The sequence below is a fragment of the Chiloscyllium punctatum genome, chromosome 2, assembly GCF_047496795.1.
Source record: "Chiloscyllium punctatum isolate Juve2018m chromosome 2, sChiPun1.3, whole genome shotgun sequence".
Lineage (NCBI taxonomy): Eukaryota > Metazoa > Chordata > Chondrichthyes > Orectolobiformes > Hemiscylliidae > Chiloscyllium > Chiloscyllium punctatum.
Window position 1 is genome coordinate 46,455,999 of NC_092740.1, and position 20,089 is coordinate 46,476,087.

Genomic DNA, 20,089 nt, shown 5'->3' on the forward strand with positions numbered 1-20,089 from the left:
TCTCAAAGTTTTCCTCATAAGACAAACTACCCATTCCAGTTATTAGTCCAGGACGCTTCTGTTACCTTATTTAGGTTTTATTGTACAGATATAGTGATGATAATTAGCATTTTCCACCAATATGTGGTGTCTGAGACTTTACTGGCTTAGCAAGTTTCTGTTTGGGTGCTGTCTTCTGAGTAACCTTAGTTGTAGCTGTACTGACTTTCCTTATTTTGGCAACCCTGATTGCTTGTTCATATTCAGCCTTGTACAACTCAAGTTATTGATTCCTCTTAGCCATGTTCTCAGCAAGAGAGGCACCAGCAGCTCATTGGAACTTCACTCCTTGATGGGAGTGAAATTTTTCTGAATTTCTTCAGACTGCTCCTTTTGTGCTTGTGCCCATACAAGACAGTCCATATGATCTGTTGGTGGTTTCTCTTGGAAAGGAATACTGACTCTCTTGTACGTGTTATTCCAGATGTGGTGTCACCAGTGCCCAGAATAATTGAAGCATAACTTCCATACTTTTGTATCCCATATCAATAAATGATAACATTTCATTAGGTTTCCTAAATACTTACTAGATATGTATCCTGACTTTTTGTGATTCATGCATTAGGACACACCGAACCCTCTGCATCTCAGAGCTCTGCAATCTCTCATCATTTAGATACCTTATTTCTTTTATTTTTCCTGCTGAAATGGGCAATCTCACACTTGCCCACATTATTGTTCTATTTTCTAGGTCTTTCCTCACTCACTTAACCTGTCTATCTTTCTCTCTGTTGTGTGTTGTCTACACAGCCTATTTTACCACCTATCTTTGTATTATCAGCAAGTTTAGCAATCATGTCTTTGGTTTCTTTATCCAATTCACTTATCTAATTTGTAAAAAAATTGAGGTCCCAACACTGATCCTTGTGGCACACCACATGTTACGTCATGCCAAGCGGAAAATGATTAATTTATGCCTGCTGTTTGTTTCCTGTCAACTAGTCAGTCTTACATCCATATCAATATGGATCCACCTCCATCCTCAACACCATGAGCTTTAATTTTCTGCAATAACCTTTGTTATGGCATCTTATAAAAAGCCTTCTGAAAATCTAAGTCTGGAACATCCAGTTCCTCTGTATGCAGCCAACATATTACTCTTTCAAAGAATATCACTGAGTTGCTTAAATACAATATTCATTAAGGTTATACATTTGGGGAGTAAGCAAGGATTGGACTACACAATGAAAAGATGCATCTGACAATTTCAGCAATTATTTAAAAGATTGGCAAATACATTGCTCAGTGGCTCTAATGTTGTGTGCAATAGTTATGTAACAACTCTCGTACATATCTAGAAAGGAAAACGGTGTTTATATGATAGTTTTTTTGCCTCAATTGAACGTATTTTATTTCTAAAATAATTGTAAGGATGAAAATATTACTCTTTTTCCAGGTGCGATAGCTATTGTCAATGAAGTTATGCTACAAGAAGCATTTGATGAGCCATGTACACAGCTTCTTTCCCTCTACGTTCTACTTAAATATCTACATAGTAAGCCAAAATTAAAGGTAAAAAAATACACTGGTTATGAAATGTTTGTGTAACTCTGATTCGGCAGTTGAATTGTTGTGACAAGATGCCAAGGAATTTCTTTTCCCAGTGGAAATACAATTTTAATTCTGCATGCATCTGCATTTTCATTTGTTAGTCACATTTTGGCAGGCACAAAGGAGCATTAAGATTGTCTTCAGTATTAATGTATTCAAGGGAAGATGATGCATTGAGCGGGAAGCTAGATAAGCACAAGCAAAAGTGAATAAAGATAACTGAGGAGGGGTGGATACTTGTGGGGAGCATTTGGGCCAAAAGGACTGTTCTTTACCATATATTCCATGTACATTCTTCTCTACAACAGTTCATTGCAATGACTAAACAATGAGTGAGAGATGGTAACAGGAGTCTTATAGTTATATGGAGCTCCATTCTTTAGAACATTGCTTACATCTAAACATTTGGAGGGTCCTAATATATTGAAAATAAACTTAAATCCACTTCAATAATCCCAATGAAGAATGTTGGAAATGCAATAATTTCCAAAAAATGGAAAATATATTCTTAGCAATTACTTCATAAATGATCTTTGCTTTTAAATTTCAACACTTCATCTCGACATTTTGACTGTTACCAGTAGCTGCATATTCTTAAATCTGACTTATAGATAAAATTGTTGTTTGATCACGTTTTAAATATGCAAACTGCAGCGTGCAACCTTGAAGGTTAACAGTATAAGTTTTCTAATCATTTTACATGATGCTCGCATCTAAACATAACAATCCTATTTATTAGTTCTACTTTTTGTACTTATGGTGCTTGAATAGAACAGCAGTCCTAACAATTAACAGGATAATTATTCCATGACCCATTATGCTGTGATGGCAAACATTAAGAACCACAAACAGAATTGAATTGTTTTATTTTCTTCATGAAACCATGATTTTACTTGTTTCATCTTGTGCATATACAGATTAATCCTGACAAATTTAAGGAAGGCAATCACGTGGAGCATTAAAACACTCATGTATTTTTATTGTCGTCTTTCAGTTGTAGATCAATTATAATATTGCATTTGATAGTGCAGAGCAATGTAAAAGCATCATCACTGCAGCTCATTTACCTAAAATTGGTCAGTAGGTCTTTTAAACATAGACAACATCACTCTCTGGCTGAATATTTGCAGTTTGGAGACACGTTTCTTTAAATTATTTCATGAGACAAGTCTCATAATGAGCTTTGATTTCTATCAAAATCGTAGCTGATAAAGATTTATAAATTCAGTAATCAATGATCTTTTGGAAATAAAAAGAAACAGATTAGCAAATCACCATTTTATATGGAACGTAGAGAAGGTGGGGAAGTAAATAGTGACACCTTGAAAAATATCCATATTACAGCGAAGGAGGTGCAGGATGTCTTAAAGCGTGTAAAGGTGGATAAATCATTGAGACCTGACCAGCTATACCCTAGAAGCTCTGTGGGACGCTAGGGAAGTAATTGCTGGGCCCCTTGCTGAGATATTAGTATCATTGATGCCACAGGTGAGGTGCCAGAAGACTGGAGGTTGATTGACATGGTGTCACTGTTTAAAAAAGTTGGTAAGGAAAATCCAGAGAACTATAGACCAGTGAGCCTGACATCAGTGGTGGGCAAGTTGTTGGAGGGAATCCTGAGGGACAGGATGTATATGTATTTGAAAAGGCAAGGACTGATTAGGGATAGTCAACATGGCTTTGTCTGTGGGAAATCATGTCTCACAAACTTGATTGAGCTTTTTGAAGAAGTAACAAAGAGGATTGATGAGGGCAGAATGGTGGATGTGATCTCTATGGACTTCAGTAATGTGTTCAATGTGGTTCCTCGTGGTAGACTGATTAGCAAGGTTAGATCACAGGGAGAACTGGCCATTTGGAAATAGAACTGGCTCGAAGTTCGAAAACAAAGGGTTGTAGGATCGTGTTCAAATAATGGCCAGAATTGGTGAGTGGTGAAAATAGCCTCTTTATTCAACAACCACAAGCTGCACAAATTCAAGGCGGCAATAGAATCCTGAAATACAGTTCTTACAAGAGCCCCTTTATACACTGTTGTGACATATATTAAAATTCCATCACTATGGTGTTACATTGTTTATCTACAACATGCAAAGGTTTGGGAAGTTCTGTCCTGGGAGACAGGAGATGGATTAAAATGTACTAAGTGCTGGCTGCTACTTCTGATGGGATTAAGAGTGTCTCTCCGGTCTGCTTGCATAATTAAGAGTGTTAGTCCTTTTGTCTTTTAAGTTAGTAAATGTTAGTAAAAGTACTAGGCTTATATGCTCTAAATTAGTTCGAAATTGTATCTGTAGTTAATAAAAGAATAAAGGATATTAAGCTGGTTACCCCAGCAGCTGGGTTGTAAGATTTATTTACTATTTGCTGGTGTCAGTTTCATTCATTCATCCAGTTTCATGGAAGCGCAGTTTTGTTGGTTAGTTTCTTAAAGGGATAACAGCCCACTTAAAAGGTATTTAACAACTATATACTAACTGGGGAAACTGTTTGTTTGAAGTTCTGTAATCTGTTCAGGTCTGGGAGATAGATGGTAAGGGCAGATTAATATTATATTGTTTTGTGGAGACATGATGGGGATGGTATTGTTCTGTGTGCTGCACTTATTCAGAGGTAGCACGGGCTGATAAAATACAATAATGGGTTTGAAAGGTTTGTTCTGATTAGAAAGGGTTGTTTTAAATTTGATCTATCTTATGTTAGTAAAATGTACTACAGAACCGCCGTTTTATAAATGAGTGAAACCTTGTTATAATAAACAATGCGTTAGTAAAGAGTTATGAATGAACGGAAATCTGGTATTAATGAATATAATGAGCTGGTGAATGAGTTAGTAAAGATAACCTAAAACACAGTATCTCACAGGGTGGTGGTGGAAGGTTGCTTTTTAGATGGAGGGGTGCCGATAACCACAGGGATTGGTGCTGCATCCACCGCTTTTCATCATTTTCTATAAATGATTTGTATATGAACATAGGAGATATGGTGATTAAGTCTGCAGATGACACCAAAATTCGAGGTGCAGTGCATAGTGAAGAAGGTTATCTCCAGGTAGAATGGGATCTTGATCAGATGGGCCAATGGGCCAAGCAGTAGGAGATGGTGTTTAATTTAGATAAATGTGAGGTGCTGCATTTTGGAAGGGCAAATCAGGGTATGACTTACGCACTTAATGGTAAGTTCCTGGAAAGTATTGGTGAACAAAAAGACTTCGGCGTGCAGATTCATATTTCTTGGAAGTGGAGTGCAGGCAGGCAGGATAGTGAAGAAGGCATTTAGTATGCTTGCCTTTATTAGTCAGTACACTGAGTATAGGAGTTGGGAGGTCATGTTGCAGCTGTACAGGACGCTTGGCGAAAGTGAGGGCTGCAGATACTGGAGATCAGAGTCGAGAGTGTGGTGCTGGAAAAGCACAGCAGGTCAGGCAACATCCGAGGAGCAGGAGAATCGTCGTTTTTGGCAGAGGCCCTTCATCAGGAATTTGGTTAGGCCACTTTTGGAAAACTGCATGCAATTCTGGTCACCCTGCTATAGGAAAGATTTTGTGAAACTTGAAAGGGTTCAGAAAGATTTACAATGGTGTTGCCAGGGTTGGAGGGTTTGAGCTATAGGGAGAGGCTGAATAGGCCTGAATGTCAGAGGTTGAGGAGTGACCTTATAGAGGTTTGTAAAATCATGAGAAGCATGGATAGGGTGAATAGCCAAGGTCTTTTCCCTGGGGTGGGGGAGTCCAAAACTAGAGGGCATTGGCTTAAGATGAGAGTGGAAAGATTTAAAAGGGACCTAAGGGGCAACATTTCACATAGAGGGTGGTGTGTGCATGGAATGAGCTGCCAGAGGAAGTGGTGGAGGCTGGTATAATTACAACATTTAAAAGGCATCTGGATGGATATATGAATGGGAAAGGTTCATAGAGATATGGGCCAAATGCTGTCAAATGGGACTAGATTAATTTAAGATATCTAGTCAGCATGGACGAGTTGGATCGAAGGGTCTATTTCCAGGATGTGCAATTATATGACTCTATGACCTTATATGTGTGAGAAATCCAAATGAAAACTTTACAGGTAGTCTTTTTTTTAAAAAAAGCTGATTTAGTCTTTCTCCCTCTTCTTCCTCTGCCTATTTCAAATGGATTGTTTTTTGTTCTTTGAAGTTTTATAATCCACTGGTTCCCACCCAGTTCCCAAACTTCCAGCTGTCACCTGTGGAGGTCACCATCAGTGAAGAAATTGTGAATGGAAGATTCCACCACTCTTACAGCCTATTTGGTTTCCTTAAATGTGAACCACTTCCCAAGAGCAAAGTTCCTTTTTTGCATTATAGTTTAATAATTGGGCTTTAAACCTTTTTATTTCTATGCTTAGGTTTTTACTTCTAAAAATGTATACTTGTATAAAAAAATATAAATCTTGTATAAAAATATATCTATGTAAAAGTGTAATAATGTATACTAACCACTCTCTCAACATGCCCTGCCACCTTCAAAATGATGCACATGATTGTCCAGGCCTAGCTGTCTTTTGTACTTTGTAGAATTGTACTAATAATTCTGTATTGCCTCCCATTATTGCATCTGTCAAAATACACCCCCTACTCCTGTCTGTTAAGTTCCATTTGCCACATATTGTTCATTTTCCTGTGTCCTTTTTATCCTCATCACTGTTTTCACATCTCCTAGTTTGGTATCATCAGCAAACTTGGAAATTTTATTCTGTTTTGTAAAATTTAAGTCACTTGCAAGCAATGATCCTTGCACTGACCCATGGTAAATACTACCAGCTACAATGCTCCAATCCTAAAATCAACCACTTACATTTCTGTTCTCAAACCAATTTTTATCCAAGCTGATTCTGACATTTCTATTCCATAAGGTTCAACTTTGTTAACCAGCATTTTTAATATAGTGCTTTGTCAGATGCTTTACTAAAATCCATGTAGACAAAATTCACTACATTCCCTCACCAAACCTTTCTGTTACTTCATCAAGGAATGTAATTTAATTAGTGAAACACAATCTACCTTTTAGAAATCCAAGCTGTAGCTGTCTGTGGAAAAGAGATGAGCAGATGCTAGAAATTACTTTTTAGTGTTAACAAGTGCTGATTAGAATCAGCTTTTAAAATTTAATGTCAGCAGATTTCGTAACAGACAGCTCACTGACTGTCCCCACCCCACCAGTCTCCAGCCTCATCCCTATTTATGGGGCTTATCCTCCTCTTTTCATGGTGCCATGTGGCAGGCCTATGATGCCAGCTCTTGGCTGTGTCATAAATATAGTCTTTGATTCATCATGAAGCTTGCTGCGGTACAGTCTAACCAATGACCCAGTGTGGTATAACATGCCATTCCAGAGATATCTGGGATATTGGCAGGTCTGCAATTTCAATTCAAAGCACATGACAAACAACAACCATTTGTCAGCTAAGTAGCTTGTCTTTACATTAATGTGCATATGATATAATTCACAGTAATCCCATTATTTTCACTTACCCACTTTGCACAGCTTATAACATGGGGTGACTAAAAGAAGCTTTGTGGAGTAATTCCTTACAAAATTCCTACTAAGATTTCAATCAGAGGCTGTTGTCGAGATTTACAAAGATTTCAGACTATTTCTTTTATCTTGTGTCGGTTTGCCTAATTATTTTATTTTTGTCGTTCCTTCTGCATTTTTCAGCTTCTGTGTATAATTTTGTATGCAATTTTGACTTTTACCCTTATATGAGTTAATCTGATTGTGTATTTACTAACTCTTGCAAAAACAGAAAAGCATGGTGAGCATGCCACATGTTGTGTGGAGAAAATGCTATAATTAGAGCTAATTGTTAATCCCATACCCTGCTGTTCCACTCTCAGCAAGTGCAAGAAATTAGGTCTCAGTTTGTTGAAAAACTCAGCTTGAGACGTTTTGCTGAAGAGAAATGAAGGGTATTGGAAGCAGGAAGAAACCACAAAAAATGAAATCTATATCTGAAAAAATAAATCTTGGTTAATAGCTACTTGATAGATTTCTATCTGGTTGTGTAATGTACAATTTTCAGATCAAATACATGTGTCTCATCAGTTATCCTTATTTGTGTACAATCTGCTGTTTTTTTTTAGTGGGAAGATGAGAGGAATCTGGGTGCAGCATTGCACTTGGTTGGACTGAAGCAGAACAATACTGTTGGATTTAGCTCTCAGCTTCTGGGACATGCATTTCTTGGTGTGTTTACAACAACTGTTTTCTTCAATATATCTAATATGCCATTTTACTTAGATATATATAGAAACATCGAAAATAGGTGCAGGTGTAGGCCATTCAGACCTTTGAGCCTGCTCTGCCATTCAATATGACCATGACTGATCATCCACTTTGTACCCACTTTCTCCCTATGTCCTTTGATTCCTTTAACCCTAAAAACTATATGCAACTCCTTTATTAAAAACATTCAATGTTTTGGTCTCGGCCACTTTGAGGCAGAGAATTCCACAGGTTTGTCTCTGTCTGAGTGAAGAGATTTCTCTTAGGCTGAGTGCTAAGTAGTCTACCCCGTATCTTGAAACTTCGACATCTAGTACTGGACTCACCCGTTATCGGAACCATCCTTCCTGCATTTACCCTGTGTAATCCAGTTAGAATATTATAGATTCCTATGAAATCACTCCTCTTAACTCCAGTGAATGTAGTCTCTTCAGATGTCAGTCCTACCATCTTAGGAATTGGTCTGGTAAACCTTCATTGCACTCCCTCTGTAGCCTTCCTCAGATAAGGAGACCAAAACTTTGCATTGTACACCACATGTGGTTTTATCAAGGCCTGTACAATTGCAGCAAGTCATTCCTGCTCCTGTATTTGATCCTTTCACCATGAAAGCTAATATAACATTGCCATCTTCACCGCCTGCTGCACCTGCATGCTTATTTTAAGTGACTGGTGTACAAGGACACCCAGGTCTCATTGCACCTCCTGCTTTCCAAATCCCTTCAGATAATAATCTGATTTACTGTTTTGTTATACTGAAATGGGATAACTTTATTTTATTCACGTTATACTCCATCTGCTATGCATTTGCCCACTCACTCAACTTGTCCAAATCACACTGATGCATGGAGTCATGGAGGTTTACAGCACAGAAAAAGATCCTTCACCCATTGAGTCTGTGCCAGTCAAAAACAACTACCCAACTATTGTAATCCCATTTTCCAGGGCTGGGCCCACAGTCTTGTATGCCTTGTGTGCATCGTAAGTGTGCATTCAATTATTTCTTAAATGTTAATGATGATGTCTGGCTCTGTCACCCTTACAGGCAGTGAGTTCCAGGTTCTCCCCACCCTCTGGGTGAAGAACATTTTCCTCATGTCCCCTCCAACACTCCTGCCATTCCTAGTCATTGACCCCTCACAAAGGAGAAAGGTTTCTTCTATCAGCCCTGTCTATGCCCCTCCTAATATTATACATCCCAATCAGGTCCTCCCTCTGTTTTCTCTGCTCTAAGGAAAATAATCTCAGTCTATCCGATCTCTTTCCATAACTGAAACACTCCAGCCCAAGCAATGTCCTGGTAAATCTCCTCTGCACTTTCTCCAGTTCAATCATGTCCCACCAATACTGTGGATTCCAAAACTGCACACAATACAGTTCCAGAATAATCTCCCTGCTCTTAAACTCTGTGCCTCAGCTGATAACAGCAAGTTTCCTACATGCTATCTTAACCACTTTATTCACCTGTCCTTATAACTCAGTGGGCTGGTGGATTTGCACACCAAGGTCCCTCTGATTCTCACTGCTTCCCAAGGTCCTACCGTTTGTCATGTATTCCCTTGCCCAGTCTGACCTGCCCAAGTGCACCACCTCACATTTATCTAGATTGAATTCTACTTGTCACCGATCAGCCGGTCAGACCAGCCTGTCTATATCCTCTTGTAACCTAGGGCTATCATCCTCACTATTTACCTCCCTACCAATTTTTGTATTATCTCTGAACTAACTGATGAACCCTCCTACATTCCCAGTGGGCACAGATTCCTAATCGGAAAATCACCCCATAACTATCAGTCACTGCTTCCTGCCACTCACATTTCTGGATCCAGTTAACAAAATTTGCTTGGATCCCATGGGTTCTTAGCTTCACCATCAGTGTCTCAGTCCAAGTTTGCATCCTACTCACAGTTCACCTTCCCACACAGCTTTACGTCATCTGCAAACTTGGAGATTTTATATTTAGTTCCCTCATCTAAATTATTAATAAATATTGTGAACAGCTGGAGTCTAAGCACTAGCTTTTGCAGTGCCCCTCTATTCACTGCCTACCACTTGGAAAAACGACCTGTTTATTACCTATTCTTTTCTTTCTGTCAGCCACTCAGTTCTCTATCCATATCAGAAAGCTCCCCACAATTCTATGCACTTTAATTTTATATGCTAATCTCTTACATTAGACATTATCAAAAACCTTCTGAAAGTCCAAGTAAACCACATCTACTGCCTCCTCCCTTTTATTCACATCTTTAAAAAATTCCAGTTGCTCTGTCAAGCATGATTTTCCCTTTTGTGAATGCATGCTAACTCAATGATGTCAGACTAACCTGTCTGTAATTCCCTGTTTTTTCTGTACCTCTGTTTTTAAATAGTGGGGTTACATTAGCTACCCTGCAATCTATGGAAGCTCTTCCAGAGTTAATAGAATCTTGAACAATGACCCACCAATGCATCCACTATTTGTAGGGCAAATATATGCTCTGAGATGTGAACTATTGGGCCCTGGGGATTTATCAGCCTTTAAACCCATCCATTTCCCAACATAATTTCCTTAATGGTCCTCATTTCATTCATTCCCTCTCTTTCATTCGACCCTGCACTCTCCAACATGTTTTGGACTGTATTTATGTCATCCTTTATGAAGACAGAACCAATATATGAATTTAACTTGTCTGTCATCTCTTTGCTCCCCATTATAACTTTCCCTATTTCTGACTACAAGGAACCTGTGTTTGTTTTCACTGAATTTTTTTTCTTCACGCACTGATTGAAGCTTTTATCAGTTTGTATGTTCCATACAAGCTTATTCGTACTGTATTTCATCCCTCTGAATCAATGTTTTCACCCTCCTTTGCTGAAATCTAACGTGCTCCCAATCCTTGATGAACATGGTCGGACCATCTTTACCATTATGATTTTGTGCCACAGTTACTGCAGTTCCTCCACGTGCTCTTTAAATGTTTGCCATTGTATACCCACTATCATTCCTTTAAGTAATGTTTCCAAATATAGCTAGCTCATGCCTCATACCATCATAATTTCTTTTACTTAGATTCCGGACTCTAGTCTCAGAGTCATCTACCTCATTCTCCACCTTACGGAAGAATTCACTCATATTATGCTAACTCTTCCTCAAGGGGCCTCATGCAACTAGATCATCAAATATTCCTTTCTCACTGCACAAAACCTAAACTCCACCTCTTCAGATTCCACTTCACAAGTGCTGATGTCCTTCATCATTATTGCATTAATGTTTTTTTTTTAACCAGCAATGCTACCCCACCTCCTTTTCCTTTTTGTCCATCATTTCTAAAAATCTGAATACCCCTGGATATTCAAAACTGCAGGATGTTTGTACTGCTTTAGATCCTATATACATTGCTAATTTTCTGAAATTGTGGATCATCATTAACAGGAAAAATTGAACTAGCTAAGGGGATCCGTGCTGTTTACACCAACATGCCCCTCATGTGGATCCCAGGATACTTTAATCGCGCACTAAATGTGATGGAGAATACAGTGACAGCACCAAATGAAATAAAGCTTTGCAAAGAAACGGTAAGTAATAATGAAATAGCATATTTTTTCATTTGAATTCCGCTTTGCTAAAAGGGGATGCTACTTTCTATTAAATTCACTCTGCTTATAAACCTCATGTGTTGCATTCCGGCTTCCTGTATCCACTCTCATTGATACTCATTGTTCACTTTAAGGGCACAGGTGAGTGTGAATTGTGGCAACTCAAGCCCTTTCCTTTTCATTTAGCTCTTGAATGGAATAGGGAACGGAGCCTGTATCAATCAATGATCCCTGGTACTCTGACATGCTGCTGTACTGTAAAAGGCGAATGATATAATTGACTGTGTTTAGTATGCCAAAATATCTAGTTCAAAGGCAAAATGTGAAATATTTTTAATATATTTTGATCTCCCTTTTAAGAGCATGAAATAGACTGTAGAGCTGATCCACTTGCACAAGCGGGAGAACGTGACACATACAATTATTTTTATAGTCATCATTCTCTGTCCTGTCTCGGGCATCAAAATTTCATTTAGTTAATTTCAAATATTTTCATTCATATAAACGGTATTCCTTCTTTAAGTTCAGAATGGTATGCAGGTCTGGAGCATAAACATTGCTTAAACATTCTGCAATAGCTGTTCTTCCTGTTTGACCTGATTGCCCTGCCTTTGTATAATAATTTGGCCAGCAGCAGTCACAATACGGACAAAAGCATTCGTTGACATGCAGTCAGTCAGTCCAGGGACTCTGTCCTCGAATCGGGAGCTATTTTCATTTCTGGACCCCTTGCAGAGCAATGCATTTTAATGGACTCTATTGATTTTTAATCTGCGTATCTTCTCCAAACAGAATGTGATGAATTAATTGAACAATTTTTGAAAGCTATTTTGACAATGAAACACATTTTCAGCAAAGGATAGAATATCTTCCTCTTTGACACCACATCATCACTGCTAAGATTGCATTATGCCTGAGGGTAATTGCTGAGCAGTAACCCACATGATGCTGGAAATTGACCATCTAATTTAATTGCCAACAAACTGTCTGTTGCTGTTAGTATCCTCAGATCCTTTAGCAGATTCAGGGAAGTGTTTGTTATGTTTTTGGTCATGGCAATAGGATGCACTGCTCTAAAATATTAGACTTAACTATTGGATGAATTGATGCTTGATTTATAAAGCTAGTCACTAAATAAATAATCACTTTTAACTAAAATGTTGTTTATTATGTATTTCCAAGTGGTGTGGGTAGTATAGTCCAACAATATTTGTAGTACTGTATTGTAAAAAAAAACCTGAAATTTGCAGTGGCAGTGATGCAAGTCAGCATTTTCCATTTATACTTTGCTGAAACAGGACAACTTCTGAAGGCTGCATGTTCTCAGAATTAAAATGTTGTTATACTGTTGAGCCACCCTGACCATCACCATAAAAAATATCCCTTGAAAATATTATACCTTGTTGAATGAGCTGTGACTGCAAATTGAACAGAGGAACTGGAGTACGTCCTTTAGCCTCCAGAGACTGTTCCACTATTCAATGTAATCATGGCTGATCAGCAATCTAATTCCACTTGCCTGCCTGATCCCAGTTTCACTTGATTGCCCTATAACTCAACAATCTGCCTCAATCTTGAATGTACAGGACGCTGAACAAGTGCAGTCCTCTGGGATACAGAATTCCACTGGAGCGGCACAGTGGTTAGCACTACTGCCTAACAGCGCCAGGTACCTCGGTCGAAAAGTGTGGCACTGGAAAAGCACAGCAGGTCAGGCAGCATCCGAGGAGCAGGAGAATCGATGTTTCGGGTATAAGCCCTTCATCAGGAATGTGGGTTGAGGAAGGGGGCTCAGAGATAAATAGGAGGTTTGGGGGGAAGGTAGCTAGGAAGGCAATAGGTAGATGCAGTTGGGGGGTGATGGTGATAGGTCAGAGGGGGAGGGTGGAGCGGATAGATGGGAAGGAAGGTGGATAGGTTGGATAGTTCAAGAGGGTGGTGCTGAGTTGGAGAGTTGGATCTGGGTTGAGATACGGAAGGGGAGATGTGGAAACTGGTGAAATTGATGTTGATTCTGTGTGGTTGGAGGGTCACAAAGTGGAAAATTAGGTATTCTTCCTTGTGTCTTTGATTTGGCAATGGAGGAAGCCCAGGACTTGCGTGTCCTTGGCGGAGTAGGTGGGGGAGTTGAAGTGGTCAGTGACAAAGAGGCAGGGTTGTTTGGTGCGTGTGTCCCAGAGATGTTCCCTGAAACATTCTGTGAATTGGCATTCTGCCTCACCAAAGTAGAGGAGACCACATCAAGAGCAATGGACACAGTAGATAAAGTGTTTGGATGCTCTTCAGAGAGTCAGTGTGGACTTGTTGGGCCAAATGGCCTGCTTCCACACTGTAGGGATTCTATGAATTCATAACACTGCTGAAATGTCAATCTTAAATTATTACAATCATAAATTATTAACTCCCATTTCTAGGCTGTCCAGCCAGGGAACAATCTCTGTGTCTACTCTGTCAACCTCCCCCGGAAAGCGATTGGTATTGAATGAAATTACTTCTGATTTTCCTAAATTGCAGAAAATAGTCTCTAAATTTCCTCATCCCAGGAATTATCTAATGAACCTTCATTGTACTTCCCCCAAAACAAATGTATCTTTCCTTGGATAAGAGTGTTTAACTGCATACAGTATACAGGTGTGGTCTCACAAACCTGTATCTTCTCTGTTTTGTACTCCAACCCATTTGCTGTAAATACCAACATTCCTAATTGCCTAATGTACATTAAATCCTAGAATGGATTACAAGAATAATTCAACTAGCTCCACTGCTATCTTTTCCCTGTAGCTCTGTAAGATATTTTCTAACTTCAGGTCCAGTTTTATTTTAAAGCAATGAATGAGTAAGTTTCCATCATTCCAATCCAATGAATTACTTGCTGCAATTAAATTCTCCTAGCCTTTTGTTCTTTTACAAATCATCTTTAAATATGTGTCCTCTCGGTCTCAACACCTCTGCCAATATGAACAATATTGCTCTTTTCAGCCAGAGTCCTTGTGATTTTGAACATCTCTATCAAATTTCCTCTCTATTTTATCTTCTCTAAGAGCAATCCAACCTAGCCTTGTAACTAAAATTCCTCATCCCTTGAAACTACTCTTGTGAAACTTTGATGAAGTCTCTCTGAAGGCATCACATCCTTCCTCAAGTGCAGTGTGCAGAATTTTCAGTTGAGGGTAAACCAATATCTTATAAAGATTCATTTATAACTTCTTTGCTTTTGTACTTTGTATTGCATCAAACAGTTGGAACATTTATTATGGTTATTCTGTTATGCCACTCTTTCGATCTAGCTTACGGTGTGTCACATGCATTTTGTGTTTCTTGAGTGAGAATACCCAATTCTTTATGACCATAAAAATTGAAAAGTTTCTTACCATTAAAAAAATTCAACTTTTCTCTTAAAGAGTGAATAACGACACATCTTACCATACTGTATGCCACCTGCCTCCTATTGTTCATTATTTCACTTAACCTGTTTAAATCTCTCATACTTTTCCCCAGCCACACTGCCAACTCACTCCCCTCCCACCCCCTTTCTCACATCCCCTTTCCCCCTCCACGTTCCTGAAGAAGGGCTTGTGCCCGAAATGTCGATTCTCCTGTTCCTTGGATGCTGCCTGACCTGCTGCGCTTTTCCAGCAACACATTTTCAGCTCTGATCTCCAGCATCCGCAGTCCTCACTTTCTCCTTGAATAAATCCATTTGTAGCCTCTTTGTGTCCTCCTTACAGTTAACTGTCCCAATGAGTTTTATATTGTCAGTAAACCTGGGGTGCATTATTCAACTTCCTTTCTCTAAGTCATGAAGGTAAATGGCTGAAGCCTGGCACTGAACCATTGTGAAGCATTGAAGCATTATGACTTTGTGACATTCTCCTGCTCTAGTCACAGTAACTTTGCATATTGAATGCCTCAATTGAACCGGGTGTCACCACAGTTCTAGGCAGTAGATCCGAGCTACTCGCTGTTTGACAAAGCTTTTTCTTCACATGGTGTTTGCTTCTTTTGCAATTGACTTCAGATCCACACATTCTCATTCTTGATCCTTTTATAAGCAGGAACTATTTCTTCCAATTAACTCTGTCCAGGCCAAACATGATTTTGAAAACTTCTTTGAAATCTCCTCTTAGCCTTCTCCACTTGTAGAACAAAGCCCCAATCTGTCTTCATAACTGATATTTGTCATCCCCGGACCTGTACTCTCCAACATGTTTATATCCTTTCCAAAGTGTGACACCCAGAACTGTACATGTACTCAAGCTGAGGACAAACAAGTGTCTTGTATAAGTTCAGTATAACCTCTCTGCTCTTGTACTTGTTACCCCTATTAAGAAAGATTAGATTGGTGCTCGAAAAGCGCAGCAGGTCAGACAGCATCCTAGGAGCAGGAAAATCAACATTTTGGGCAGGAGCCCTTCATCAGAAAGCCGTCAGATACCATTCATTTTCATTGAATGTTCTCTTCACCAGTCCTGCCAACTTTAATGACTACATCCAGGTCACTCTGATCCTGCAAAGCCTTTGGAGTAGGATTATTTATTTCATACTGTCTCTCTATTTCTTTCCTACCGAACACATCACCTCATTCTTCTACACGTTGAAGTTCAATGGCCACCTAACTGCCCACTTCACCAAATTGACAAGGTAGAGGTTCTGCAGTGTCCTCCTCACAGTGTACCGTGTTTTGTATCATCTGCAAGATTGAGGATTGTCCTCTGTGCAAGAGTTTTAAGGTCATTAATATATTATGAAAGAGAGAGAAAAAGTCCCAATACCACCCTGGGGAACTCCACCACAAACCATCCTCCACACCAAAAAAAAGTCCCTGAATTTTTACTCTCTTTCTTTTCACTCAACCAATTATGTGTCCACATTGCTACTGTTCTGTTTATTCAATGAGGTCTAACTTTGCTCATATATCTGCTCTGCGGCATTGTATCAAATGTCTTTTGGAAATCCATGTACACCACACAGGCAGCATTACCCTCATCCATGAAATCTTCACTATCTGTTTGACTCTTTTAATACTTTTCACCTATCGTCTATGGTTTCATCCTTAATCATGAAGGCTACTCCTTCCCACTACCGTTTTTTCTGCCTTTCCTGCAGACCTTACAACTGGTATATTCAATTTCCAGACTTGACTATCTTGCAATCATGTCTCAGCAATGGTTCCATTACATACCTTCCAAACTGAATTTGTGTCTGCAGTTCGTTCAGTCTTGGCCTTGTACCGTGTAATTGTATAAGGAAAGGCTGTAAGGTTGAGTGAAATAGGAGTTGATGGGAAGGGTGAGGGCAGTAACAAATTAAAAATACTATACATGAATGCACGAAGCATTAGAAATAAGATGGATGAGCTTGAGGCTGTTTTGGAAATTGGCAGATACGATATTGTAGGGACAACTGAGACGTGGCTTCAAGTGGACAGGACCTGGGAAATGAATATTCAAGGCTACACATGCTATCGTAAGGACAGACTGACGGGCAGAGGGGGTGGGGTGGCCATGTTGGTAAGGGATGATCTTCAGTCCCTGACCTAGAATCAGGGGATGTAGAGTCAGTGTGGATAGAGCTGAGAAATACTAAGGGTAAAAAAAACCCTCTTGGGAGTTATCTACAGGCCCCCAAACAGTAGTCTGGAAGTCGGATGTAAGTTAACTCACGAGCTGATATTGGCATGTCGCAAAGATGTTACTACAGTTGTTATGGGGGATTTCAACATGCAGGTAGACTGGGAGAATCAGGATGGTATTGGACCTCAAGAAAGAGATTTTGTGGAGTGCCTCCGAGATGGATTCTTAGAACAGCTGGTGCTGGAGCCGACCAGGGAGAAGGCAATTCTGGATCTGGTATTGTGCAATGAACCAGAATTGGTCAGGGACCTTGAAGTGAAGGAGCCATTGGGAAGTAGTGACCATAATACAATAAGTTTCAATCTGCAATTTGAGAGGGAGAGAGTACAATCGGAAACAACAATTTTTCAGTTGAATAAAGGGAACTATGGAGCTATGAAGGAAGACCTAGCCAAAGTTCAATGGTGCAGTACCTTAGTAGGGGTGACAGTGGAGGAACAATGACAGATATTTCTGTGTATAATGCAGAAGTTGCAGGATCAGTTCATTCCAAAAAGGAAGAAAGATCCTAGGAGAAGGCATGGGTGGCCGTGGCTGACGAGCGAAGTTAAGAAACATATAAAGTTAAAAGAGAAAAAGTATAACATAGCAAAGATAAGTGGGAAAATGGAGGACTGGGAAGCATTTAAAGAACAACATTTGATTACTAAGAAGGAAATACGCAGAGAAAAAATAAGGTACAAAAGGTAAACTGGCCAATAATATAAAGGAGGATAGTAAAAGTTTTTTTTTAGGTATGTAAAAGGCAAAAAAAATGGTTAAGACTAAAATTGGGCCCTTGAAGACAGAAACAGGGGAATATATTACGGGGAACAAAGAAATGGCAGAAGAATTGAATTGGTACTTCATGTCTGTGTTCACTGGAGAAGACACAAGCAACTTCCCTGAGGTAACAGTGGCTGAAGGACCTGAACTGAAGGGAATTTATATTTGCCAGGAATTGGTGTTGGAGAGACTGTTAGGTCTGAAGGTTGATAAGTCTTCGCGGCCTGTTGGTCTACATCCCAGGGTACTGAAGGAGGTGGCTCGAGAAATCGTGGATGCGTTGGTGATTATTTTCTAGAGTTCGATAGATTCGGGATCAGTTCCTGCAGATTGGAGGGTGGCTAATGTTGTACCACTTTTTAAGAAAGGAGCGAGAGAGAAAGCAGGAAATTATAGACCAGTTAGCCTGACCTCAGTGGTGGGAAAGATACTGGAGTCTATTATAAAGGATGAAATTACAACACATCTGGATAGTAGTAACAGGATAGGTCAGAGTCAGCATGGATTTATGAAGGGGAAATCATGCTTGACTAATCTTCTGGAATTCTTTGAGGATGTAACTCTGAAGATGGACGAGGGAGATCCAGTAAATGTAGTGTACCTGGACTTTCAGAAAGCTTTTGATAAAGTCCCACATAGGAGGTTAGTGAGCAAAATTAAGGTGCATGGTATTGGGGGCAAAGTACTAACTTGGACTGAAAGTTGGTTGGCTGACAGGAAACAAAGAGTTGTGATAAACGGCTCCATTTCGGAATGGCAGGCAGTGACCAGTGGGGTTCCGCAGGGATCAGTACTGGGAGTGCAGCCTTTTACAATATATATTAATGATATAGAAGATGGTATTAGTAATAACATTAGCAAATTTGCTGATGATACAAAGCTGGGTGGCAGGGTGAAATGTGATGAGGATGTTAGGAGATTACAGGGTGATCTGGACAAGTTAGGTGAGTGGTCAGATGCAGTTTAATGTGGATAAATGTATGGTTATCCACTTTGGTGGCAAGAACAGGAAGGCAGATTACGACCTAAATGCAATCAGTTTAGGTAAAGGGCAGTACAGAGAGATGAAGGTAAGCATGCAGGTGCAGCAGGTAGTGAAGAAGGCTAATAGCATGCTGGCCTTCATAACAAGAGGGATTGAATATAGAAGCAAAGAGGCTCTTCTGCAGCTGTACAGGGCCCTGGTGAGACCGCACCTGGAGTATTGTGTGCAGTTCTGGTCTCCAACTTTGAGGAAAGACATTCTGGCTATTGAGGGAGTGCAGCGTAGGTTCACGAGGTCAATTCCTGGAATGGTGGGATTACCTTACACTGAAAGACTGGAGCGACTGGGCTTGCATACCCTTGAGTTTAGAAGACTGAGAGGGGATATGATTGAGACATATAAGATCATTAAAGGATTGGACACTCTGGAGGCAGGAAACATGTTTCTGCTGATGGATGAGTGCCGAACCAGAAGACACAACTTAAAAATACGGGGTAGACCATTTAGGACAGAGATGAGGAGAAACTTCTTCACCCAGAGAGTGGTGGCTGTGTGGAATGCTCTGCCCCAGAGGGCAGTGGAGGTCCGGTCTCTGGATTCATTTAAGAAAGAGTTGGATGAGCTCTCAAGGATTGTGGAATCAAGGGTTATGGAGATAAGGCAGGAACAGGATACTGATTGAGGATGATCAGCCATGATCATATTGAATGGTGGTGTCGGCTCGAAGGGCAGAATGGCCTACTCCTGCACCTATTGTCTATTGAAAGATTAATTTGTGCTAGCTAAATCTTGGTTTAGCTTTACTGTTTTACTTGCATCAAGAATGCAGAATGAGGACTTTATTTAGCTACTCAAGCTTCTTTTGCATTTTAGTTCAAGCATAGTTGGTCTCCAGCCTGACTTCATTTGGTGGCCTTTTTACCATAGCCTTAATACCCTCGGTTAACAAAAGTCAATCAAACTCGGATGTAAAATCAACAATTTACAGAAGAACATTCCAACCTTCTTTCATTCTTTGTGTTTAGCAGTATTTTGTAACTTCAGTCCTTTTTTTTTATTTCTCCCTCCTGTTTTATTTTTTTGTTTTTCTTCACCTGTAATGCTAAATGGTCACATCTTAGCCTACTTTCTTCCCTTTTGTTTGCGATTGGACTGTTATTAATGCTATTTTTCCAAACCAGCCTACCAAGTATTTAATTTGCCTTTGTGCTCTCATTTTATGCTTTCCTTCAGGAATCTAGTTTCTATGCAGCCTGACCCATGGGTGTAGTTCACCCGTGTCCCAATACTGAG

General features: G+C 39.7%; 1 protein-coding gene across 4 annotated transcripts in view; it reads left to right on the forward strand.

Moving 5' to 3' along the window:
* Positions 1–20,089, forward strand: part of mrps27 (mitochondrial ribosomal protein S27) — a 97,581-nt gene that overhangs the window by 57,599 nt on the left and 19,893 nt on the right. For all 4 annotated transcript variants that reach the window (XM_072581910.1, XM_072581920.1, XM_072581929.1 and 1 more), the window contains exons 7-9: positions 1,436–1,551; positions 7,696–7,798; positions 11,250–11,392. In XM_072581910.1, coding sequence (XP_072438011.1) covers positions 1,436–1,551; positions 7,696–7,798; positions 11,250–11,392 — 362 coding nt within the window. The remainder of the gene's footprint in view (positions 1–1,435; positions 1,552–7,695; positions 7,799–11,249; positions 11,393–20,089) is intronic.